The sequence below is a fragment of the Zophobas morio genome, unplaced genomic scaffold (genome assembly GCF_036711695.1).
Source record: "Zophobas morio isolate AGI-343-1 ecotype UQ-CSIRO unplaced genomic scaffold, CSIRO_AGI_Zmor_V1 ptg000040l, whole genome shotgun sequence".
Classification (NCBI taxonomy): Eukaryota; Metazoa; Arthropoda; class Insecta; order Coleoptera; family Tenebrionidae; genus Zophobas; species Zophobas morio.
The window spans coordinates 639,527-666,416 of record NW_026972145.1 but is presented as its reverse complement, the minus strand read 5'-3'; the positions used below and the strand labels follow the sequence as shown (position 1 = coordinate 666,416).

At 32.2% G+C, this 26,890-nt stretch overlaps 6 protein-coding genes across 6 annotated transcripts in view; 4 read left to right on the top strand and 2 right to left on the bottom strand.

Annotated features, from left to right (window-relative positions):
• LOC135140472 (synaptotagmin-7) overlaps positions 1 to 26,890 on the bottom strand; it is a 905,289-nt gene that overhangs the window by 693,113 nt on the left and 185,286 nt on the right. The window lies entirely within an intron of this gene.
• LOC135140296 (potassium/sodium hyperpolarization-activated cyclic nucleotide-gated channel 2-like) lies at positions 4,956 to 6,749 on the bottom strand. The gene has a single exon (XM_064070789.1). The coding sequence runs from the start codon at positions 6,747 to 6,749 to the stop codon at positions 4,956 to 4,958; it is 1,794 nt and encodes a 597-aa protein (XP_063926859.1).
• LOC135140295 (potassium/sodium hyperpolarization-activated cyclic nucleotide-gated channel 1-like) lies at positions 6,770 to 8,653 on the top strand. Its single transcript, XM_064070788.1, has one exon. The coding sequence runs from the start codon at positions 6,770 to 6,772 to the stop codon at positions 8,651 to 8,653; it is 1,884 nt and encodes a 627-aa protein (XP_063926858.1).
• On the top strand, positions 13,750 to 14,442 carry LOC135140294 (potassium/sodium hyperpolarization-activated cyclic nucleotide-gated channel 3-like). The gene has a single exon (XM_064070787.1). The coding sequence runs from the start codon at positions 13,750 to 13,752 to the stop codon at positions 14,440 to 14,442; it is 693 nt and encodes a 230-aa protein (XP_063926857.1).
• Positions 19,889 to 20,581, top strand: LOC135140293 (potassium/sodium hyperpolarization-activated cyclic nucleotide-gated channel 3-like). The gene has a single exon (XM_064070786.1). The coding sequence runs from the start codon at positions 19,889 to 19,891 to the stop codon at positions 20,579 to 20,581; it is 693 nt and encodes a 230-aa protein (XP_063926856.1).
• On the top strand, positions 25,389 to 26,081 carry LOC135140292 (potassium/sodium hyperpolarization-activated cyclic nucleotide-gated channel 3-like). The gene has a single exon (XM_064070785.1). The coding sequence runs from the start codon at positions 25,389 to 25,391 to the stop codon at positions 26,079 to 26,081; it is 693 nt and encodes a 230-aa protein (XP_063926855.1).

The window sequence follows — 26,890 nt, the reverse complement described above, 5'->3', positions numbered from 1 at the left end:
GATCGTGATGTTTTATTCGCCATATACATGTACAACATGGCTTAATGACACATTAGATAAAAATTGAAACAATAGAATGTGTGATAAGGAAAATGTAAAATATAAATGTAAATACTCTAAACCAAACAAAGCACATGACAGAATAAGCACTTCACAAATTTTGAATGTGGAAACGAAATTCCAATTGGGACGCCTCAAACATTTTTTCCAAAAATACATCAAGTCTTCTCTCCACTCCCCGCCTCAGGACGAATGAAAAGGTTCATCACAATCGAGATATGGCGGGTAGGTGGGGCTTATCAATTGTTTTTCTTAGTACATATACATAACCTTCTTTCAACCAAGAAATACTTAAAATATTAAAAGGTATTTGGTGTTGTTGAAAATAGGTACATATATTAATAAAAGAAGCCAAAAATTAAACCCCACCCACCCGCCCCTATCTCAGTTGTAATGAATTATTTATTCATTGTCAGATAGAGGGGCGGAGTTTAAATGCAAAATCCATATTTTTATACAAAAATTTACCCCTTTGAACATGTTTTAAGTATGTTCTTCTCTTCAATTTTTAAGAAGTGGCCTAAACTAAAGTGCTTTTGGCATTTCTTGTCTCAATCTTATTTGACGGAAAATATTTTTTAACACAATTGTAGTTGGCTCTTTTTTCTTAATATACATAGCCATCTTTTCACAACAAGAATTTTTGTTTCAAGGAAATATGGATACTACACATATTAAAACAAAAAGACCAAATTTATGCCCGCCCACCCGCCCTATCGCAATTCTGATGATTTTTTTTATTCATCGTGAACCAAGGAGGTGGTGCTTAACTGCAAAATACTTATTTCTTCACAAGAAATTAAAAACATGATTTTGAGTATCGTGCTGTTCAAAGAATACTATGTATATTAAGAAACAAATGCAAACTATTAACCCCGCCCACCCACCCCATCTCAATTGTGCATTTGATAAGATAAAACTGTTTTTGAGGCTTTTGACATTTTCGACGAAGCATTTCCGAAAATTAGTTGAAGACATTTTCTTGTAAATTACGATATCCAGAAGTCATTTTTGGCTTCGTTTCTTCGTAAATTCCTACCGTTTTTTACAAAATCGCTAATTGAATTGGAAATAGCTCTGTATAAAAATTTTGTAGGAAATTATTATTAATTAAATCAGTCAGCAGGTGGGCGGAGCTAGTACTTGCTAAGATAAGACTGATTTTGGCAAATGACAAACCTTCTAATAAAATGGAAGGTGGGTGGGTGGGCGGGGCTAGTACGTGGTAAGATACGACTGATTTAGGCAAATGACATATCTTCTAAGAAAATAGAGGGTGGGTGGGCGGGGTTAGTATTTGATAAGATAAGACTGAATTTGGCAGATAACCTACCCTCTAAGAAAATAGAGGGCGGGTGGGCGGGGCTAGTATTTGATAAGATAAGACTGATTATAACATTTTTGACATTTTCGATCTTATCCGCGCCTTAGCGCCTACCCTCGCTCTATTTTTTTAGATAAGATAAAACTGTTTTCGAGGCTTTGGACATTTTCTAATTTCCGAAAATTAGATGAAGACATTTTCTTGTAAATTACGATATCCACAAGTCATTTTTGCCTTCGTTTCTTGGGAAATTCCTACCATTTTTTCCAAAATCGCTAATTGAATTGAAAATAGCTCTGTATACAAATTTTTTTAGGAAATTATTGTTAATGTTCTACCATTTTTTCAGAATCGCCAAAATAGCATATGATAGTTTTTATGAATATTTATAAATATTATTTTGAAAATGAATACCTCTATAATCTTTTTGAATTAACTTGTCGAGATCTTACTATATTCCAGAATTTTTGGTGGAGTTTTGGTCAATTTTTCCACAAGTTCAGTTTTTTAATATGTGATTTTATGGAATTGTTAATTTTTTCGAGCACCGTTGAAAATGATCTAAAAGGAGTTTTTACAGCTGTCGAGCTCAAAAATCGTCAAATGAGACTGATTTTGGCACTTTTGACATTTTAGACCATTTTTTAACCAGAAGTAATTTTCGGGGCTTGGTTTCTTCGAAATTTCGTACCGGTTTTCCAAAATCACCAATTCAAATACAGCTATTAAAGTTACATCAAAATCGCTGGGTATAAAATTTTTGTATGGCATACTCTCTAAGAAAATAGCGGGTGGGTGGGCGGAGCTAGTATTTGACAGGACAAGACTAATTTTGGCACTTTTGATATTTTCGACCATTTTTCAACTACTATATATATAAATTCCTAGATTCTAATATTAGTTTCAAAACCCACTCGACAGAAGAACATGATTAGCCCCGCCCACCCACCCTATCTCATTTTCAGTGATTGATTTTATGCGATCTGAATGAAATGAATGATCTTATACTGAACAGAAATAAAATTAGTCGTTAGAATGAGAAGAGGGGGGGCGGGGCGGGTGGGACTAGTACTTAGTTAAATAAGATTGATTTTCGCAAATGGCATACCTTCTACGAAAATAGAGCGAGGGTAGGCGCTAAGGCGCGGATAAGATCGAAAATGTCAAAAATGTCAAAATCAGTCTTATCTTATCAAATACTAGCCCCGGCCACCCACCCTCTAGTGTCTTAGAGAATATGTCAATTGCCGAAATCAGTCTTATCTTACCAAGTACTAGCCCCACCCACCCGCCCTCGACTTTCTTGGAAGGTTTGTCATTTGCCAAAATCACTCAGCGGGTGGGCAGAGCTAGTACTTGCTAAGATAAGACTGATTTTGGCAAATGACAAACCTTCCAATAAAATAGAGGGCGGGTGGGCGGGGCTAGTACGTGGTAAGATAAGACTGATTTAAGCAAATGACATATCTTCTAAGAAAATAGAGTTTGGGTGGGCGGGGCTAGTATTTCATAAGATGCGAAAGATTTTGACATTTTTGACATTTTCGATATTACCCGCGCCGTAGCGCCTACCCTCGCTCTATTTTCTTAGATAAGATAAAACTGTTTTCGAGGCTTTGGACATTTTCGACCAATTTTTAACTATTTCCGAAAATTAGATGAAGACATTTTCTTGTAAATTACGATATCCAGAAGTCATTTTTGGTTTCGTTTCTTCGGAAATTCCTACCGTTTTTTCCAAAATCGCTAATTGAATTGAAAATAGCTCTGTATACAAATTTTGTAGAAAATTATTATTAAGTTTCTACCATTTTTTCAGAATCGCCAAAATAGCAGATGATAGTAGTTGTTATGAATATTTATAATTTTTTTTTTTGAAAATGAATACCTCTATAATCTTTGTCCGGGACTATTAACAGAGTATGTTTTTTGAATTAACTTGTCGAGATCTTACTATATTCCAGAATTTTTGGTGGAGTTTTGGTCAATTTTTCCACAAGTTCAGTTTTTCAATATGGAATTTTATGGAATTTTTGAATTTTTTCGAGCACCGTTGAAAATGATCTAAAAGGAGTTTTTACAGCTGTCGAGCTCAAAAATCACCAATTCAAATACAGCTATTTTTCCAGTTCCATCAAAATCGCTGGATATAAGACATACTCTCTAAGAAAATAGCGGGTGGGTGGGCGGGGCTAGTACTTGATATGATAAGACAGATTTTAGCAAATGAGATTCCCTCGAAGAAAAGTGGGGGTGGGTGGCGGGGCTAGTATTTGATAACATAAGAATGATTTTGGCATTTATGACATTTTCGACCATATTTCAACTATTTTCGAAAACTAGTTGAAGACATTTTCGGTTTTGTTGACAAAATTAAACCTGTTTGGGCTGGTTTCCAGAAGCCCCTGTTCCAATAATGATATTTTAACTTCCCGAGCGTGAGCGAAGTATTGTAATCGAGTGTAATCGACGAATGGCCACTTTTTTGTTTTCTCGACGTTTCATGACCCCTGCAATACGAAAAAAGTAGTCCCCCCTTACCGTCTCTCTGTCTCTCTGTATCTATTTTTTTAGACACGTAATCTCCGAAACTGCTGGACCGATTGTTGTCAAATTTTGTATACAAATATATTAGAAATGTAATAGAATGATTAAATGCTACCCGAAATTTGGCTAATCATCCCCACTAACAATTTGATACCGCCATTTCAGTGAATGGTATTTAAATAATGTGTACGAATCTACTTTGAGTTTTTTCGCTAAACGTTCAAATTTGCGCAAAAACATTTGCAAGGTATAATAATGCAGAACATTTTGTTCGATTGTGGTTTAATTAATAATTTTAGTCCTGTTTTGAGATGACAAACTCATTCAAATCAAACTAACTTCTACGTGACATTGTTTCGATGTATAAACATAAATAAACACTTCAGCTTCAGATTGCTATTACCTACTGCTGAAGGACAAGACGTGTTATTCATGTCAAAATTTATTTTATTGTTTAACTCAGAAACGGCTCACTCCCTTTTCCCAGAAAACTTTCTCACTCCATTTTCGTTCGCGCTCCTCTACGACTGAAAAACAATAACCCAACTATAACGAGCTAAAAGAGCAAAAGATCTAATGCAGAAACAATTCTGCGCCGGAGGCAACGTTTGCTCTACACTTCAAACCCAGAACGTGTCCGACGGCGCCCCGATGTTAATTTCACATTGTTTTTTCCGCGCACGTCCTCGGAGATTTTTTTCGTTCCGCCTGAAGTTGCCTCAAGTTTCCACATTCGGAGTTCCTCGTTTTTTGACGCAACTTGGGTTTATTACTTCATTCATTCGCTTATCTTTGTGCCGCCGCTTTCCTTACTGCTTATGAAGTTTTAAAGCGAAACGGCTACAGTGGCGTGGAGGAAAAAGCTTTGATTTATAAGAAACGGGGTTTGATTAATGTTTGTTCTCCTGTGGAGCGAAACATTTCTTGTGTGTGGATATACGAATGACAAAAAAGGGGATTTTTCGGGTGAGAAGGTTCGTCTAAATTTTACTTATTTTTATTATTTATTGAAAATGATATGCAACTACATCATCAACTCGCGTCTGATGCCTCTATGCAGGATTCTTTTTAGTCTCAGCTCGGTGATGATGTCGGCCCCGTAGAAGCCGCCAGTGCCCGCCTCCGTCACCGAGACCATCATCGTGTACTGCTCCATCTTCTGCTTCAGCACCCCGGACATCTTGTGGAGGATCTCCGGGTGGCGGGCGCAGCAGTACTGGAAGTCCGTTTCTCGGAGGTAGTAGATATCGGCGACTTCGATCGCCTGCACCGTGTACAGCACGGTGATGGGGTCGGTCTCGTCCTGCGCGATCTCCCCGAACTGGTTGCCGTCTTCGATGTGGGTCGCCTCCACCCCTCCAGTGGTCAGCATGGCGCAGGTCCCATACGCGACGAAGAACAGCTTCTTGGTCTCCAGGGGGTCGTCGTTCGACATGATGATGTCCCCCGGCAGGTAAATCTCGTGGCGGAGCAGGGCCAGCATGCTCCCCACGGCCGCTCTGGACAGTCCTCTGAAGATGTGCACACTCGAAACCATGTGTCGACAGCTGTAAAGAAGGACTTCCATCCGGAGATGGACCGATAGCGTGTTCAGGATGGCGATTTCTGAGAAGAACATCTTGTTGAATTTGATGTCGTAGTACTTGAGGATGCGTCTCTTGAGTCTGTGCGGGAACCGGTTGCGGACCATGTAGTTGGTCATGTGCATCAGGAGCTCCTCGAACGAGGACTCGGACACTTTGGTGGTGCCGTATATCTGAAGAACGTAGGCGAGCATCACGACCCAGTAGAACAAGCCCAAGATGAGGAGCATGGAGAAGATCATCATTTCGCGCTCGTCGCGGGTCTTGTACTGGCCGATGCCGGCGCCCATGAAGTGGGACACGACGACTTGGAAGTGCTCCAAGTAGTCGGACATCGTTCCGTAGTACTTGATGAAAACTAGGTATTTCAGCATTACCGGGTCTTCAGCGGTGGGATCGAGGGCTTGCACTTTGGCGGCGCGGAATTCCTCGAGTCGGTTTAGCCACGAGTCCGACTTCACATACCCCGATATTTCGCGAAGCTCCGCGCTTAAGCATATATGGCAAGCACAGAAGTGTAGGAATAAGCAAGCTAAGACCACGAGGGCGCAGATTTTTCGCTGAAGCTCTTTAATTCTCAGGCGTTTCAACACCGTCATGAAATTCTGAAGCATGGTGAATAATCGTACCACGCGGAAGCTCTTGAAGGTGTATATAAAAATTCGGGCCTCTATGGAGATGTGTCTGCCAAAAAAAATCATCAGGTAAGTTTGGAGGAGGGGTATGAAGTCGAAGAAGAAGAAGGTTCGCAGGTATCTCTTGGCGATCATCTTCTGCTGCAAAACCACTTCCCGCGTTTTGTCGACGTTGTATCCCATGAAGAAACATACGACTAGATCAATGGTGAGGCAGAAGGTCAAAATCACCACCACTCCGTCGATAGGAATACGCTCTCTTGTCGGATCGAAGTACACTCTGGCGTAGAAGGACCCCAAGTAGGGATCCAACCACAGCGATAAGAACAACACCACAAACATGAACATTTGTCTGTACTTCACGAACCTGCTGAATGGGTGTATGGTGTAGGCGTACTGCTTCGTCAACAAGTGCCGCTTCTTCTCCTTCAAGAGCGTAGCCATACTTCGAAAATACCTCCGACTTTGCTCGTTCCTCTCCACCGTTGTGATTTCCCTAAACCAGAAAAAGGCCGCTTGTAACCGAGAGGAGTAAGGGGACCTTATCGTATCCCCTTTTTCTTCTTTGGTCAGTGAGCACTCGTGTATGAAGAAATCCATCGATAACACTCGTCTGACAGATGAAGTTCGACTCCTTGATGCGCACGAAACCGTCGACAGAGTTGACCAGTGACGTTTCCACTGTCAAACAAAAATTTTTCAAGTCGAAACGAAACTCTGAACTTTGGCTCGAAAATCCACAGATGCCTCTTCCAGTGCGATTCAGTAGGCAACACCGTTGCGACCTTCCGCAGGACCCCAGGATATTGGAAAACACGAATTCTCCGTATGCCACTTTCTCCCAAAAATTGTGCCTCTGGATCTTAAACTTCACAACGATCGACGTCGATTGTGTCGATAGCAGCTACGTCCGAAGCTACGCAGCGTTCATTAATGAAAGGCGGCGACATTTAAACAACGCGAACTACAGGTTCATCATCCACCCCTTCAGTAAATTCGAGAAGTGCAAGCAGATTGTCATGCTGGTGTTCTGGTTCTCCGCGCTAGTTTTGCAGTCGTACATTGGCACGTTTGACGAAAAGGATCTCTACTTTCGAAAGTCGATGGCGATGCTTCACGCAATCTTCATCATCAACGTTATTCTCCTCGTGGATATAGGGATACGGTTCTGTACGGGGTACACGGTAGCCACAACGAGGTCTGTGATTTTGCACCGTCGCTTGATCGTTCACCACTACTTAAAGACCTTTTTTTTCTTCGACTTTGTCGCTACCATTGGCTACATGTTATTTTATTTCATTCCGACGTTTGACAAATCAACCCTAATTTTCCTGTATCAGTTGCACGCGGCGAGGCTCCCGAGGCTTGCAACCTTCTTCAGGAAACTATCGGGCCTATTACAGGAACACAGAGTCCGGGAGACCGTTCGAGTACCTGTCATGCTTTTGATGTTGGGTTTGACGTTGCTGCACTACTTAACCTGCTTGGCCGCTCGAGTCGGAGTCTACCAAAGACTCTACGACGTACCTCGTCAGCTGTCTTGGTTGCATGAGTACAAGAAGATCGCCGCTAAGCAAGCTTTCGCGAAGAATATCCATATGAACACCATCGACATCCCCGCACATCGCCTGTACTTGCTATACATGACGGTGACGTCGTGCCACTTCTTCGGAGCCGGGACTTCGATTTACCGAACCAGGGACAACATCGAACGGTTCAGTTTATCTCTGACACTCATGAGCGGCCTGGCCTTCTACATCTACTGCTTAGCCAGAATCCTGAGGCTCTTCGGAGTGTTAAACATCTCCGAAATGAAGTTCGAATCGCTACGAATACAAGCCGAAAGCTACATGGTCCACAAGTCCTTTCCCCAACAACTGAAGAAGCGCATCTTCAAGTACTACGACTACAAGTACAACAACAAGTTTTTCTCCGAGCAAGAGGTCCTGGGCACTCTGAGCGAACACCTGAAAATGGAAGTTCTTCTTTATAGCTGCCGGAACCTGATCCAACGAGTGCACGCCTTCAAGGGACTGACTAGGTCCGACGTCGGCTGCATCCTTGCGCAGTTGAAACAAGAGATTTTCGTGCCGGGAGACACGATCCTGAATTCCACCGAGGACACGGGATGCATTTACTTCATTCTTCTTGGGACGTGCGGGATAATAACGCTTAGAGGGAAGGAGGTGATGCATATCGAAGACGGCGATTTCTTCGGAAACATCCTCGAACCGAAAGAGTTCGGGGCTGAAAATATTTTGTACTCGGTCCTGGCTCTGGAGATGGTAGAAGTGTACAAGTTGGAACCGGAGGATCTGAATTACTGCGCTAGGACGCATCCCCGGATTAAAGACAAGCTGGAGAGTATAGAAAAAGCGAAATATCGCCGGTACATTAATTTGTTCAGGGCAGAAGATGATGAAGACACGACGGGGGATATTTTGCGCGAACTGAGGAAAAAGAAGATTCTAGAGCAAGGGTTACACAGGAGCTTGTTTGAGTAGTGTTGTTGAACAATTGTGACAATAAATCTATAATTTTTAAATAAATACAGCTATAATACATAAGACAATTTTTTATTATTACCAGTAAGATATAATTTATTCCATTGGATTAACTGTAAAATAAGTTTTAACTGTTTTACTACTGTTATCAAAGACCTTGGTTTCAATAATATAAATTAGAGCTGTCGCACAGGATAGAGATCAGAAACTCAAGAAATCAAAAACCAGAAAAATCGATATTGCGATATTTTAATTGTTCAATTTTCTAAATGTTCAGATTTTTCGATTACTCAATTTTTTGATTTTTCAGTACTTCAAGACTTCGGTTTTTCAATTTTTAACGTTGCTAAATTTTTTTGTCTGGGTTGTCAATTAATCAATTTTTGATTTTGCCATTTTCCAATTTTTTTAATTTCTCATTTGGAAATTTTTTCAATTTGGAATATTTCAATATTTAGATTCTTCGACTTCGATTTTTCGATTTTTTATTTTTTGGATTTTCAGTTTTTCGTTTTTTAAACTTTTTCGAAATTTTGATTTTTCGATTTTTCAATTTTTTGAGATCTCGATTTATCGAGATTCGGATGTTTCGAAATTGTGATTGTCCAATCTCTCGTTTTTACCATTTTTTTTTTAACTTTTCGATTTTTCGATTTTGGCCTATTTATATTTCGAAAAATCGAAAAATTGGAAAATCGAAAAATTAAAAATTGTGAAATTTAAAAAATTGAAATATAGAAGAACGGAAAACTGAAGAAATCGAAAAAACCTAAAATTTTAAAAATTGAAAAGTTAAAATATCGAAAAGTTGAAAAATTCAAAAATCTAGTTTCAAAAACGACAAATTGAAAATCCAAAAAGTAAAATGTGGAGAAATCGAAAAATCCAGGACCCAAATAATCCAAAAATTGTAAAACCAGAAACCTGAAAAATTGAAGAACTAAAGAACTGAAAAATCGAAACTGGGAAGTCGTGAAATGGGAAAATAAAAAAATAGATTAATTATGAAATGTCAAAATTTGATGAATTAAAAAATACTGAAGGACTAAAAAATCGAAAAATATAAAGTTTAAAACGTTGAAAAATTAAAAATATTGAACTGAAAAATCGTAAAATCTAAAATATAAAACATTGAAAATTTAAAGTGTAAAATAATGAATAGAGAAACGGAGTATCCAAACATCAAAAAAACAAAAAAACAATTCGAAAATAATAAAAAGTCGAGAAATCGAAACTCGAAAATTTAAAAACTGGAAAATTGAAAAATCAGATAATTCAAAAATCGGAACATCGAAACATTCAAAAAGTGAGACAAAAGATCAAGAAATCGAAGAGTCGAAAAGTCAAGAAGTCGAAATCTTTCAATTTTTAACTTTTCTTCTCGGCTTTCTCGATCCTCTGATTTTTCGATTTCAGGATGTCTCAGTGTTTGAATTTTTCGAAGTTTCGATTTTTGGATTTCTCGGTTTTTCGATGTTTCGATTTTTCAGTTATCCGATTTTTCAATTTTTCAATTTTTTTTTATTCTGGGCTTTCGATCTCTCAATTTGTCGATTTTTTAGTTTTTCGATGTTTAAATTTTAGATTTTTGAATTTTCATTCTTTGATTTTTTGGTGTTTGGCCTATTTATATTTCGAAACGTCTAAAAATTGGAAAGTGGAAAAATTAAAAATAAATTGGAAAATCGAAAATTTAAAATTTCCTAAAATTGAAAAATTGAAATATAGAAGAAGGGAAAACTCAAGAAATTGAAAAACCTAAAATTCTGAAAGTTGAAAAGTTAAAGTATCAAAAAGTTGAAAAATTGAGAAATCGAATTATAAAACAGTCAAAACTGAAGAATCGAAAAACTGAAAACTCACAAAATTGAACGAAATATCCAAAAACCGGAAAATTAAAAAACTGAAAAATTGAGAAATCGAAAAGTCAAAATATCACAAACTTGAAAAATCGAAAAATTGAAAAATCAAAAACCTGAAAAATCGAAAAATTGAAGAACTGAAGAACAGAGAAATTGAAACTTTCAATTTTCCGATGTTTTAATTGTTCAGTGTTGTAAATTTTTAGATTTTTCAATTACTCGATTTTTTGATTTTTCAATTCTTCAGTATTTCTATTTTTCAATTTATCAATTTTTGACGTTGCTAAATTTTTAGTTTTCTGATTTCTTAATTAATCTATTTTTGACTTTCCCATTTCTTGACTTCACAAAGTTTCGATTTTTCAGTTCTTCAATTGTTTGATTTTTCGACTTGGCTTTATTGGTTTTTCGATTTCTCAATTTTCCAAATTTTCAATATTTCGGTTCTTCGACTTTTCAATTTTTCGACTTCCGGATTTTGCAATTTTTTGTTTTTTATTTTTTGCATTTCAAGTTTCTCGTTTTTAAACTTCAAATTTCTCGACTGTTCTGTCTCGAATTCTCACTTTTTCAACTTTTCGAAATTTTGATTTTTCAATTTTTAAATTTCTAGATTTTTCGATTTGTCGAATTTTCAGTTCCTTTATATTTTAATTTTTCAATTTTCCGAATTTTTAAATTTTCGATTTTTCAATTTTCTGCAATCTCGATTTATACAGATTCGGATATTTCGATGTTTTGATTGTTCAATCTCTCGATTTACCAATTTTTCCATTTTTAACTTTTCGATTTTTCGATTTTCGCCTATTTACATTTCGAAACATCGAAAAATTGGAAAATCGAAAAATTGAAAATTGTGAAAATTAAAAAATTGAAATATAGAACGGAAAACTCAAGAAATCGAAAAAACGTAAAATTTTAAAAATTGAAAAGTTGAAAAATTGAACAATCTAGTTTTCAAAACTACAAATTGAAAATCCAAAAAGTAAAATGTGGAGAAATCGAAAAATCCAGAACCCAAAAAATCCAAAAATTGAAAAACCAAAAACCTGAAAAATTGAAGAACTGAAGAACTGAAAAATCGAAACTGGGAAGTCGAGAAATGGGAAAATAAAAAATTGATTAATTATGAAATGTCAAAATTTGATGAATGAAAAAGTACTGAAAGACTGAAAAATCGAAAAGTCGAAAAATCTAAAATTTAAAACATTGAAAATTTAGAATATCTCATGAATAGAAACATGGAGAATCCAAACATCAAAAAATCAAAAAAATAACAATACGAAAATTAAAAAAAGTCGAGAAATCGAAACTCGAAAATCTAAAAACTGGAAATTTGAAAAATCAGATGATTCAAAGATCGGAACATCGAAAAATTCAAAAAGTGAGACAAAAGATCGAGAAATCGAGGAGACGAAAAATCAAGAAGTCGAGAGATCGAAAAACTGAAATTCAGATGTTTTGATAATTCAATTTCTCGATTCATCAATCTTTCAATTTTTAACTTTTCTTCTTGGCTTTCGACTCTTCAATTTCTCGATCCTCTGATTTTTAGATTTCAGAATGTCTCAATGTTTGAATTTTTCGATGTTTCGATTTTTCAATTTTTCAGTTTTTCGATTTTTAAATTTTAGATTTTCGAATTTTCATTTTTTGATTTTTTGGTGTTTGGCCTATTTATATTTCGAAACGTCTAAAAATTGGAAATTCGAAAATTAAAAAATAAATTGGAAAATCGAAAATTTAAAATTCCGAAAATTGAAAAATTGAAATATAGAAAAACGGAAAACTCAAGAAATCGAAAAACCTAAAACTCTGAAAGTTGAAAAGTTAAAATATCGAATAGTTGAAAAATTGAGAAATCGGAATATAAAACAGTGAAAACTGAAGAATCGAAAAATTCAAGAATAGAAGAAAAATTAAAGAATCGAAAAACTGAAAAATCACAAAATTGAACGAAATATCCAAAAACTGGACAGTTAAAAAACTGAAAAATTGAGAAATCGAAAAGTCAAAATATTACAAACTTGAAAAATCGAAAAATTGAGAAATCAAAAACCTTTGCGATATTTTAATTGTTCAATGCTTTAAATTTTTAGATTTTTCAATTACTGGATTTTTTGATTTTTCAGTTCTTCAGTATTTCTATTTTTCAATTTATCAATTTCTGATGTTACTAAATTTTCAGTCGAAAAACTAAAAACTCCCAAAATTGAAGAATCGAAAAATTGAAAAATCACAAAATTGAACGATACATATATCCAAAAATTGAAAAATCAAAAACCTGAAAAATTGAAGAACTGGAGCACTGAAAAATCGAAATGGAAAGTCCAGAAATGGAAAAATAAAACAACAGATTAATTGAGAAATCGGAAAACTGAAAATTCAGAACCGTCAAAATTTGAACAATTAAAAAATATTGAAGAACTGAAAAATCTAAAAATCTAAAATTTAAAACACTGAAAAATTAAAATATCGCAAAATTGAAAAATGGAGAATTCCAAACATCAAAAAATTAAAAAAAATAACAAAGTTTCGATTTTTCGGTTTCTCAATTCTTTGATTTTTCGATTTCTCAATTTTCCAATTTTTTTAATTTCTCAATTTTTGCACATTTTTTCAGTTTTGGCATTTTTCATTATTTCGATTCTTTGAATTTTCGACTTCCGGATTTTTCAGTTTTTCGTTTTTAAACTTCAGATTTTCAATTTTTCGATTGTTTTATATTTGGAATTCTCAATTTTTCAACTTTTCGATATTTTAATTCTTCAATTTTTAAAATTTTTGATTTTTCGATTTCTTGAATATTCAATTCTTCTATATTATAATTTTCCAATTTCCCGAATTTAAATTTTCGATTTTTCAATTTTTTGAAATCTCAATTTATCAAGATTCGGATGTTTCGATGTTTTGATTGTTCAATCTCTCGATTCATCAATTTTTCCATTTTTAACTTTTCGATTTTTCGATTTTGGACTACATCTGTATATTTCGAAACATCGAAAAATTGGAAAATCGAAAAATTAAGAAATAAATTGGAAAATTGAAAATTAAAAAAAAATCCGAAAATTGAAAAATTGAAATATAGAAGAACTGAAAACTCAAAAAATTGAAAAAAATTCAATTTAAAAATTGAAACGTTGAAAAATTGACACATTGAAGTAAAACAGAAGCTTCTACATCTACTGCTTGGCCAAAATCCTGAGGCTCTTCGGAGTGTTAAACATCTCCGAAATGAAGTTCGAATCACTACGAATACAAGCCGAAAGCTACATGGTCCACAAGTCCTTTCCCCAACAACTGAAGAAGCGCATCTTCAAGTACTACGACTACAAGTACAACAACAAGTTTTTCTCCGAGCAAGAGGTCCTGGGCACTCTGAGCGAACACCTGAAAATGGAAGTTCTTCTTTATAGCTGCCGGAATCTGATCCAACGAGTGCACGCCTTCAAGGGACTGACTAGGTCCGACGTCGGCTGCATCCTTGCGCAGTTGAAACAAGAGATTTTCGTGCCGGGAGACACGATCCTGAATTCCACCGAGGACACGGGATGCATTTACTTCATTCTTCTTGGGACGTGCGGGATAATAACGCTTAGAGGGAAGGAGGTGATGCATATCGAAGACGGCGATTTCTTCGGAAACATCCTCGAACCGAAAGAGTTCGGGGCTGAAAATATTTTGTACTCGGTCCTGGCTCTGGAGATGGTAGAAGTGTACAAGTTGGAACCGGAGGATCTGAATTACTGCGCCAGGACGCATCCCCGGATTAAAGACAAGCTGGAGAGTATAGAAAAAGCGAAGTATCGCCGGTACATTAATTTGTTCAGGGCAGAAGATGATGAAGACACGACGGGGGATATTTTGCGCGAACTGAGGAAAAAGAAGATTCTAGAGCAAGGGTTACACAGGAGCTTGTTTGAGTAGTATTGTTGAACAATTGTGACAATAAAGCTATATTTTTTAAACAAATTCACACATGGCAATTTTGTATTATTGTTAATAATAAGAGATAAGTTGTTGTCTCGGATTAACCATAAAATAAGTTTTAACCGTTTTATTACTGTTATCAGAAAGTCAAAAAATCAAAAACCTGAAAAATCGAAAAATTGAAGAACTGGAGAACAGAAAAATCGAAACTGTCAATTTTACGATATGTTAATTGTCCAGTTTTCTAAATGTTCAGATTTTTCGATTACTCGATTTTTTGATTTTTCAGTTCTTCACTACTTCTGTTTTTCAATTTTTCCCATTACTTAACTTCACAAACTTTCGATTTTTCAGTTCTTCAATTCTTTGATTTTTCGATTTCTCAATTTTCCAATTTTTTAATTTCCCAATATTTGGATATTTTTTGAATTTGGAATGTTTCAATATTTCGATTCTTCGACTTTTCGATTTTTTGATTTTTTTGATTTTCAGATTTTCGTTTTTAAACTTCAGATTTTTCGGCTGTTTTATATTTCGAATTCTGAATTTTTCAACTTTTCGAAATTTTGATTTTTCAATTTTTAAAATTCAAGATTTTTCGATTTGTCGAATTTTGAGTTCTTCTATATTTTAATTTTTCAATTTTCCGAATTTTTAAATTTTCGATTTTTTAATTTTTTGAAATGTCGATTTATCCAGATTCGGATATTGCGATGTTTTGATTGTTCAATCTCTCGATTTACCAATTTTTCCATTTTTAACTTTTAGATTTTTTGATTTTGGCCTATTTATATTTCGGAACATCAAAAAATAAGAAATCGAAAAAACCTAAAATTTTAAAAATTGAAAAGTTAAAATATCGAAAAGTTGAAAAATTAAAAAATCTAGTTTTAAAAACGACAAATTGAAAATCCAAAAAGTAAAATGGGAGGAAATCGAAAAATCCAGAACCCAAAAAATCCAAAAATTTGATGAATTAAAAAATACTGAAGGACTAAAAAATCGAAAAATCTAAAATTTAAAACACTGAAAATTTAGAGTATCTAATGAATAGAGAAATGTAGAATCCAAACATCAAAAAAACAAAAAAACAACAATTCGAAAATAAAAAAAGTCGAGAAATCGAAACTCGAAAATGTAAAAACTGGAAAATTGAAAAATCAGATAATTCAAAAATCGGAACATCGAAACATTCAAAAAGTGAGACAAAAGATCGAGAAATCGAAGAGTCGAAAAGTCAAGAAGTCGAAATCTTTCAATTTTTAACTTTTCTTCTCGGCTTTCTCGATCCTCTGATTTTTCGATTTCAGGATGTCTCAGTGTTTGAATTTTTCGTAGTTTCGATTTTTGGATTTCTCGGTTTTTCGATGTTTCGATTTTTCAGTTATCCGATTTTTCAATTTTTCAATTTTTTTAATTCTGGGGTTTCGATCTCTCGATTTGTGGATTTTTCAGTTTTTCGATTTTTAAATTTTAGATTTTCGAATTTTTATTTTTTGATTTTTTGGTGTTTGGCCTATTTATACAATTTCGAAACTTCTAAAAATTGGAAAATAGAAAAATTAAAAAATAAATTGGAAAATCGAAAATTTAAAATTCCGAAAATTGAAAAATTGAAAAATAGAAAAACGGAAAACTCAAGAAATCGAAAAACCTAAAACTCTGAATATTGAAAAGTTAAAATATCGAAAATCGGAGTATAAAACAGTCAAAACTGAAGAATCGAAAAATTGAAGAATAGAAGAAAAACTAAAGAATCTAAAAACTGAAAAATCACAAAATTGGACGAAATATCCAAAAATTGGACAATTAAAAAATTGAAAAATTGAGAAATCGAAAACTCAAAAAATCACAAACTTGAAAAATCGAACAATTGAAAAATTTTAATTGTTCAATGTTTTAAATTTTTAGATTTTTCGATTACTCGATTTTTTTATTTTTCAGTTCTTCAGTATTTCTATTTTTCAATTTATCAATTTTTGACGTTGCTAAATTTTCAGTTTTCTGATTTATTAATTAATCTATTTTTGACTTTCCATTTTCGTGATTTCACAGTTTCGATTTTTCAGTTCTTCAATTCTTTGATTTTTCGACTTGGCTTTTTTAGTTTTCCGATTTCTCAATTTTCCAAATTTTCAATATTTCGATTTTTTATTTGTTGGATTTTCAGTTTTTCGTTTTTTAAACTTCAAATTTTTCAATCTTTCGACTTTTAGATATTTTAACTTTTCAATTTTTAAAATTCTAGTTTTTTCGATTCCTCGAAATTTCAGTTCTTGTATATTTTATTTTTTCAATTTTCTAAATTTTAAATTTTCGATTTTTCAATTTTCTGAGATCTAGATTTATCGAGATTCGGATGTTTCGATGTTTTGATTGTTCAATCTCTCGATTTACCAATTTCTCCATTTTTAACGTGGCGATTTTTCGATTTTGGCTTATTTATATTTCGAAACATCGAAAAATTGGAAAATTGAAAAATTAAAAAATTGTGAAAATAAAAAAATTGAAATATAGAAGAGCGGAAAACTCAAGAAATCGAAAAACCTAATAAAATATTAAAAATTGAAAAGTTAAAATATCGAAAAGTGGAAAAATTGAAAAATCGATTTTTAAAACGACAAATTGAAAATCCAAAAAGTAAAAAATGAAGAAATCGAAAAACCCAAAAAATCGAAAAGTCGAAATCCTAAAAACTCCCAAAATTTGAAGAATCGAAAAATTGAAAAATACAAGAAAAAATGAAGAATCGAAAAATTGAAAAATCACAAAATTAAACGATACATATATTCAAAAATTGAAAAATTGAGAAATCGAAAAGTCAAAAAACAAAGTCGAAAAATCGCAAACCTTAAAAAATCGAAAAATTGAAAAATCAAAAACCTGAAAAATTGAAGAACTGGAGCACTGAAAAATCGAAATAGGAAGTCGAGAAATGAGAAAATAAAATAATAGATTAACTGAGAAATCAGGAAACTGAAAATTCAAAAAACGTCAAAATTTGATAAATTAACAAATAGTGAAGAACTGAAAAATCGGAAAATCTAAAATTTAAACATTGAAAAATTAAAATATTGTAAAATTGAAAAATGGAGGTATTCCAAACAAAAAATCAAAAAATTACAATTCGAAAATTGAAAAAAAGTCGAGAAATCGAAACTCGAAAATTTAAAAAAATGGAAAATTGAAAAATCGGATAATTCAAAAATCGTAACACCGAAAATCAAAGAGCCGAAATGTAAAAAATTGAATAATCGAAAAATCGAAAAATTCAAAAACTGAGGCATCGAGAAATCCAAAAATCAAAATATCGTGAAATCGAGAAGTCGAAAAATTAAAAACTGAATTCAGATGTTTCAACATTTTGATTATTCGATTCCTCGATTCATCAATTTTTCAATTTTTAACTTTTCTTTTCCGTTTTCGACTCCTCAATTTCTCAATCCTCTGATTTTTCAATTTCTCGATTTTGTCATTTTCCAGTTCTTCAGTATTTCTATTTTTCAATTTTTGACATCGATGAATTTTCAGTATTCCGATTTCTCAATTATTCTATTTTTGTTTTTCCTATTTCTTGACTTCGTAAAGTTTCGATTTTTCAGGTCCTCCATTCTTTAATTTTTCGATTTTGCAACTTTGCTTTTTTGGTTTTTCGATTTCTCAATTTTCGAATTTTTTAATTTCTCAGTTTTTTGGATATTTTTCCAGTTTTGGGATTTTTCAATACTTCGATTCTTCGACTTTTCGATTTCTCGACTGCTGGATTTTTCAATTTTTATTTTTTGGATTTTCAAGTTTTCGCTTTTTAAACTTCAGATTTTTTAATTTTTCGATTATTTTATATTTTCAATTCTCAATGTTTCAATTTTTAAAATTCCAGAATTTTCGATTTCTCGAATTTTCAGTTCTTCTATAGTTTAAATTTCCAATTTTCCGAATTTTTAAATTTCGATTTTTCAATTATTTGAGATCTCGATTTATCGAGATTCGAATGTTTCAAAGTTTTGATTGTTCAATCTCTCCATTTATCAATTTTTACATTTTTAACTTTTCGATTTCTCGATTTTGTCCTATTTATAAGTATTTTGGAACATCGAAAAATTGGGAAATCGAAAAATTGAAAAATAAATCCGAAAATCGAAAATTTAAAAATTCCGAAAATTGAAAACCTAAACTATAGAAGAAGAGAACACTCAAGAAATCAAGAAATCGAAAAATCTAAAATTTTAAAAATTGAAAGGTCAAAATATCGAAAAGTTGAAAAATTGAGAAATCGAAGTATAAAACGTCGAAAAATTGAAAATCCAAACAGTAAAAAGTGATGAAATCGAAAAACCCAAAAAATCGAAAAGTCGAAAAACTAAAAACTCCCAAAATTGAAAAATACAAGAAAAAATGAAGAATCGAAATATTGAAAAATCACAAAATTAAACGATACATATAACCAAAAATTGAAAAAATGAGAAATCGAAAAGTCAAAAAACAAAGTCGAAAAATCGTAAACCTTAAAAAATCGAAAAATTGCAAAATCAAAAACCTGAAAAATTGAAGAACTGGAGCAATGAAAAATCGAAATGGGAAGTCGATAAATGGAAAAATAAAACAACAGATTAATTGAGAAATCGGAAAACTGAAAATTCCGAACCGTCAAAATTTGAACAATTAAAAAATATTGAAGAACTGAAAAATCTAAAAATCTAAAATTTAAAACACTGAAAAGTAAAAATATCGCAAAATTGAAAAATGGAGAATTCCAAACATCAAAAATTCAAAAAAATAACAAAGTTTCGATTTTTCGGTTTATCAATTCTTTGATTTTTCGATTTTCGACTTTGCTTTTTTCGTTTTTCGATTTCTCAGTTTTCCAATTTTTTATTTTCTCAATTTTTGATATTTTTTCAGTTTTGGCATTTTTCATTATTTCGATTCTTTGACTTTTCGACTTCCCGATTTTTCAACTTTTCGATATTTTAATTTTTCAATTTTTAAAATTTTTGATTTTTCGATTTCTTGAATATTCAGTTCTTCTATATTATAATTTTCCAATTTCCCGAATTTAAATTTTCGATTTTTCAATTTTTTGAAATCTCAATTTATCGAGATTCAAATGTTTCGATGTTTTGATTGTTCAATCTCTCGATTTATCAATTTTCCCATTTTTACCTTTTCGATTTTTCGATTTTGGACTAGAAGTGCATATTTCGAAACAGCGAAAAGTTGGAAAACGAAAAATTAAAAAATAAATTGGAAAATTGAAAATTAAAAAAAAATCCGAAAATTGAAAAATTGAAATATAGAAGAACTGCAAACTCAAAAAATCGAAAAAAATTCAATTTAAAAATTGAAACGTTGAAAAATTGACACATTGAAGTAAAACAGAAGCTTCTACATCTACTGCTTGGCCAAAATCCTGAGGCTCTTCGGAGTGTTAAACATCTCCGACATGAAGTTCGAATCGCTACGAATACAAGCCGAAAGCTACATGGTCCACAAGTCCTTTCCCCAACAACTGAAGAAGCGCATCTTCAAGTACTACGACTACAAGTACAACAACAAGTTTTTCTCCGAGCAAGAAGTCCTGGGCACTCTGAGCGAACACCTGAAAATGGAAGTTCTTCTTTATAGCTGCCGGAATCTGATCCAACGAGTGCACGCCTTCAAGGGACTGACTAGGTCCGATGTGGGCTGCATCCTTGCGCAGTTGAAACAAGAGATTTTCGTGCCGGGAGACACGATCCTGAATTCCACCGAGGACACGGGATGCATTTACTTCATTCTTCTTGGGACGTGCGGGATAATAACGCTTAGAGGGAAGGAGGTGATGCATATCGAAGACGGCGATTTCTTCGGAAACATCCTCGAACCGAAAGAGTTCGGGGCTGAAAATATTTTGTACTCGGTCCTAGCTCTGGAGATGGTGGAAGTGTACAAGTTGGAACCCGAGGATCTGAATTACTGCGCCAGAACGCATCCCCGGATTAAAGACAAGCTGGAGAGTATAGAAAAAGCGAAATATCGCCGGTACATTAATTTGTTCAGGGCAGAAGATGATGAAGACACGACGGGGGATATTTTGCGCGAACTGAGGAAAAAGAAGATTCTAGAGCAAGGGTTACACAGGAGCTTGTTTGAGTAGTTTTATTGAACAATTGTGACAATAAAGCTATAATTTTTAAATAAACAAGACAATTTCTTATTATTACCAGCAAGAGATAATTTACTCCCTCGGATTAACTGTGAAATAAATTTTAACCGTTTTATTACTGTTATTATAAAGTCAAAAAATTGAAGAACTGGAGAACAGCAAAAACGAATCTGTCAATTTTGCGATATTGTAATTGTTCAATGTTCTAAATGTTCATATTTTTCAATTACTAGATTTTTGATTTTTCAGTTCTTCAGTATTTCTGTTTTTCAATTTTTGACGTTGCTAAATTTTCATTTCCCGATTTGTCCATTAATCAATTTTCAATTCAAAAATTAGTTCTTCAATTCTTTGATTTTTGGATTTCTCAATTTTCCAATTTTTTAATTTCTCAATATTTGGATATTTTTCAATATTTCGATTCTTCGACTTTCCGATTTTTCGATTTTTTATTTTTTGGATTATCAGTTTTTCGTTTTTAAACTTCAGGTTTTTCGAACGAATTTTCAAATTTTCGATTTTATAATATAAATCTCGATTTATCCAGATTCGGATATTTCGATGTTTTGAGTGTTCAATCTCTCGATTTACCAATTTTTCCATTTTTAACTTTTCGATTTTTCGATTTTGGCATATTTATACTTCGAAAAATTGGAAATTCGAAAAATTAAAAATTCTGAAAATTAATAAATTAAAATATAGAAGAACGGAAAACTCAAGAAATCGAAAAACCTAATAAAATATTAAAAATTGAAAAGTTAAAATATCGAAAAGTTGAAAAATTGAAAAATCTAGTTTTAAAAACGACAAATTGAAAATCCAAAAAGTAAAATGTGGAAAAATAGAAAAATCCAGAACCCAAAAAGTCCAAAAATTGAAAAACCGAAAACCTGAAAAATTGAAGAACTAAAGAACTGAAAAATCGAAACTGGGAAGTCGAGACATGGGAAAATAAAAAAATTGATTAATTATGAAATGTCAAAATTTAATGAATTAAAAAATATTGAAGGACTAAAAAATCGAAAAATCTAAAATTTAAAACGTTGAAAATTTAGAGTATCTAATAAATAGAGAAATGGAGAATCCAAACATCAAAAAAACAAAAAAACAATTCGAAAATCAAAAATAGCCCAGAAATCGGAACATCGAAAAATTCAAAAAGTGAGACAACAGATCGACAAATCGATGAGTCGAAAAGTCAAGAAGTCGAAATCTTTCAATTTTTTTCTCGGCTTTCTCGATCCTCTGATTTTTCGATTTCACGATGTCTCAGTGTTTAAATTTTTCGATGTTTCGATTTTTCAGTAATCCGATTTTTCAATTTCTCAATTTTTTTTAATTCTGGGGTTTCGATCTCTCGATTTGTCGACTTTTCAGTTTATCGATTTTTAAAAATTAGATTTTCGAATTTTCATTTTTTGATTTTTTGGTGTTTGGCCTATTTATATTTCGAAACGTCTAAAAATTTTAAAATGGAAAAATTAAAAAATAAATAGGAAATTCGAAAATTAAAAAATTCCAAAAATTGAAAAACTGAAATATAGAAAAACGGAAAACTCAAGAAATCGAAAAAGCTAAAATTCTGAATGTTGAAAAGTTAAAATATCGAAAAGTTGAAAAATTGAGAAATCGAAGTATAAAACAGTCAAAACTGAAGAATCGAAAAACTGAAGAATAGAAGAAAAATTAAAAAATCGAAAAACTAAAAAATCACAAAATTGAATGAAATCCAAAACTTGGACAATTGAAAAACTGAAAAATTGAGAAATCGAAAACTTAAAACATCGAAAAATTGAAAAATCAAAAACCTGAAAAATCGAAAAAATGAAGAACTGAAGAACAGAAAAATTGAAACTTTCTATGTTTTAAATTTTTAGATTTTTCGATTACTCAATTTTTTGATTTTTCAGTTCTTCATTTTATTATTCTATTTTTCAATTTATCAATTTTTGACCTTGCTAAATTTTCAGTTTTCTGATTTCTCAATTAATCAGTTTTTAATTTGCCCATTTCTTGACTTCACAAAGTTTCGATTTTTCAGTTCTTCAATTCTTTGATTTTTCGACTTTGTTTTTTGGTTTTTCGATGTCTCAATTTTCCAAATTTTCAATATTTCGATTCTTCGACTTTTCGATTTTCGACTTCTGGATTTTTCCATTTTTCGTTTTTTATTTTTTAGATTTCAAGTTTTTCGTTTTTTAAACTTCAAATTTTTCGACTGTTCTGTCCCGAATTCTCAATTTTTTAACTTTTCGAAATTTTGATTTTTCAATTTTTAAATTTCTAGATTTTTCGATTTGTCGAATTTTCAGTTCCTTTATATTTTAATTTTTCAATTTTCCGAATTTTTAAATTTTCGATTTTTCAATTTTCTGCAATCTCGATTTATACAGATTCGGATATTTCGATGTTTTGATTGTTCAATCTCTCGATTTACCAATTTTTCCATTTTTAACTTTTCGATTTTTCGATTTTCGCCTATTTACATTTCGAAACATCGAAAAATTGGAAAATCGAAAAATTGAAAATTGTGAAAATTAAAAAATTGAAATATAGAACGGAAAACTCAAGAAATCGAAAAAACGTAAAATTTTAAAAATTGAAAAGTTGAAAAATTGAACAATCTAGTTTTCAAAACTACAAATTGAAAATCCAAAAAGTAAAATGTGGAGAAATCGAAAAATCCAGAACCCAAAAAATCCAAAAATTGAAAAACCAAAAACCTGAAAAATTGAAGAACTGAAGAACTGAAAAATCGAAACTGGGAAGTCGAGAAATGGGAAAATAAAAAAATTGATTAATTATGAAATGTCAAAATTTGATGAATGAAAAAGTACTGAAAGACTGAAAAATCGAAAAGTCGAAAAATCTAAAATTTAAAACATTGAAAATTTAGAATATCTCATGAATAGAAACATGGAGGATCCAAACATCAAAAAATCAAAAAAACAACAATTCGAAAATTAAAAAAAGTCGAGAAATCGAAACTCGAAAATCTAAAAACTGGAAATTTGAAAAATCAGATGATTCAAAGATCGGAACATCGAAAAATTCAAAAAGTGAGACAAAAGATCGAGAAATTGAGGAGACGAAAAATCAAGAAGTCGAGAGATCGAAAAACTGAAATTCAGATGTTTTGATAATTCAATTTCTCGATTCATCAATCTTTCAATTTTTAACTTTTCTTCTTGGCTTTCGACTCCTCAATTTCTCGATCTTCTGATTTTTAGATTTCAGAATGTCTCAATGTTTGAATTTTTCGATGTTTCGATTTTTGAATTTTTCAGTTTTTCGATTTTTAAATTGTAGATTTTCGAATTTTCATTTTTTGATTTTTTGGTGTTTGGCCTATTTATATTTCGAAACGTCTAAAAATTTGAAATTCGAAAATTAAAAAATAAATTGGAAAATCGAAAATTTAAAATTCCGAAAATTGAAAAATTGAAATATAGAAAAACGGAAAACTCAAGAAATCGAAAAACCTAAAACTCTGAAAGTTGAAAAGTTAAAATATCGAATTGTTGAAAAATTGAGAAATCGGAATATAAAACAGTGAAAACTGAAGAATCGAAAAATTCAAGAATAGAAGAAAAATTAAAGAATCGAAAAACTGAAAAATCCCAAAATTGAACGAAATATCCAAAAACTGGACAGTTAAAAAACTGAAAAATTGAGAAATCGAAAAGTCAAAATATTACAAACTTGAAAAATCGAAAAATTGAAAAATCAAAAACCTTTGCGATATTTTAATTGTTCATTGCTTTAAATTTTTAGATTTTTCAATTACTGGATTTTTTGATTTTTCAGTTCTTCAGTATTTCTATTTTTCAATTTATCAATTTCTGATGTTGCTAAATTTTCAGTCGAAAAACTAAAAACTCCCAAAATTGAAGAATCGAAAAATTGAAAAATACAAGAAAAAATGAAGAATCGAAAAATTGAAAAATCACAAAATTGAACGATACATATATCCAAAAATTGAAAAATTGAGAAATCGAAAAGTCAAAAAAACAAAGTCGAAAAATCGCAAACCTTAAAAAATCGAAAAAATGAAAAATCAAAAACCTGAAAAATTGAATAACTGGAGCACTGAAAAATCGAAATGGAAAGTCGAGAAATGGAAAAATAAAACAACAGATTAATTGAGAAATCGGAAAACTGAAAATTCAGAACCGTCAAAATTTGAACAATTAAAAAATATTGAAGAACTGAAAAATCTAAAAATCTAAAATTTAAAACACTGAGAAATTAAAATATCGCAAAATTGAAAAATGGAGAATTCCAAACATCAAAAAATTAAAAAAAATAACAAACTTTCGATTTTTCGGTTTCTCAATTCTTTGATTTTTCGATTTCTCAATTTTCCAATTTTTTTAATTTCTCAATTTTTGCACATTTTTTCAGTTTTGGCATTTTTCCAATTTCCCGAATTTAAATTTTCGATTTTTCAATTTTTTGAAATCTCAATTTATCGAGATTCAAATGTTTCGATGATTTATCAATTTTTCCATTTTTAACTTTTCGATTTTTCGATTTTGGACTAGATGTGCATATTTCGAAACATCGAAAAGTTGGAAAAGCGAAAAATTAAAAAATAAATTGGAAAATTGAAAATTAAAAAAAAATCCGAAAATTGAAAAATTGAAATATAGAAGAACTGAAAACTCAAAAAATTTAAAAAAATTCAATTTAAAAATTGAAACGTTGAAAAATTGACACATTGAAGTAAAACAGAAGCTTCTACATCTACTGCTTGGCCAAAATCCTGAGGCTCTTCGGAGTGTTAAACATCTCCGACATGAAGTTCGAATCGCTACGAATACAAGCCGAAAGCTACATGGTCCACAAGTCCTTTCCCCAACAACTGAAGAAGCGCATCTTCAAGTACTACGACTACAAGTACAACAACAAGTTTTTCTCCGAGCAAGAAGTCCTGGGCACTCTGAGCGAACACCTGAAAATGGAAGTTCTTCTTTATAGCTGCCGGAATCTGATCCAACGAGTGCACGCCTTCAAGGGACTGACTAGGTCCGACGTCGGTTGTATCCTTGCGCAGTTGAAACAAGAGATTTTCGTGCCGGGAGACACGATCCTGAATTCCACCGAGGACACGGGATGCATTTACTTCATTCTTCTTGGGACGTGCGGGATAATAACGCTTAGAGGGAAGGAGGTGACGCATATCGAAGACGGCGATTTCTTCGGAAACATCCTCGAACCGAAAGAGTTCGGGGCTGAAAATATTTTGTACTCGGTCCTGGCTCTGGAGATGGTGGAAGTGTACAAGTTGGAACCGGAGGATCTGAATTACTGCGCCAGGACGCATCCCCGGATTAAAGACAAGCTGGAGAGTATAGAAAAAGCGAAATATCGCCGGTACATTAATTTGTTCAGGGCAGAAGATGATGAAGACACGACGGGGGATATTTTGCGCGAACTGAGGAAAAAGAAGATTCTAGAGCAAGGGTTACACAGGAGCTTGTTTGAGTAGTATTGTTGAACAATTGTGACAATAAAGCTATATTTTTTAAACAAATTCACACATGGCAATTTTGTATTGTTGTTAAGAGTAAGAGATAATTATTCTCTCGGATTAACCGTAAAATATGTTTTAACAGTTTTGTTACTTGCTTGTGACGAATGATTTTTGCAAACAGCATAAATTTTGACTTTTACCAAAGACCTTGGTTTCAATAATATAAATTAGCGCTGTGACACAGTATAGAGATCAGAAAATTAAGAAATCGAAAAACCTAAAATTTTAAGAATTGAAAAGTTAAAATATCGTAGAGTTGAAAAATTGGGAAATCGAAGTATAAAACAGTCGAAAAACTGAAAAATCAAAAACCTGAAAAATCGAAAAATTGAAGAGCCGAAAAAAAGGAAAATCGAAATTGTCAATTCTGCAATATTTTAATTGCGCAATGTTTTAAATTTTTCGATTTTTCAACTTCTCGATTTTTTGATTTTTCAGTTCTTCATTATTTCTCTTTGTTAATTTTTCAATTTTTTAATTTCTCAATTTTTGGATATTTTTCCAATTTTGGAATTTTTCAATATTTCGATTCTTCAACTTTTTGATTTTTCGATTTTTTATTCTTTGGAATTTCAGTTTTTCGTTTTTTAAACTTCAGATTTTTCAATTTTTCGACTGTTTCATATTTCGATTTCTCAAATTTTCAACATTTAGAAATTTTAATTTTTCAATTTTTAAAATCCTAGATTGTTCGATTTGTCCAATTTTCAGTTCTTCTGTTTTTTAAATTTCAATTTATCAATTTTTCCATTTTTAACTTTTTG

Bases quoted from the DNA above. Each gene is read 5' to 3' on its own strand.
- LOC135140296 (XM_064070789.1), bottom strand. From the start codon at position 6,749: ATGGATTTCTTCATACACGAGTGCTCACTGACCAAAGAAGAAAAAGGG.
- LOC135140295 (XM_064070788.1), top strand. From the start codon at position 6,770: ATGAAGTTCGACTCCTTGATGCGCACGAAACCGTCGACAGAGTTGACC.
- LOC135140294 (XM_064070787.1), top strand. From the start codon at position 13,750: ATGAAGTTCGAATCACTACGAATACAAGCCGAAAGCTACATGGTCCAC.
- LOC135140292 (XM_064070785.1), top strand. From the start codon at position 25,389: ATGAAGTTCGAATCGCTACGAATACAAGCCGAAAGCTACATGGTCCAC.
- LOC135140293 (XM_064070786.1), top strand. From the start codon at position 19,889: ATGAAGTTCGAATCGCTACGAATACAAGCCGAAAGCTACATGGTCCAC.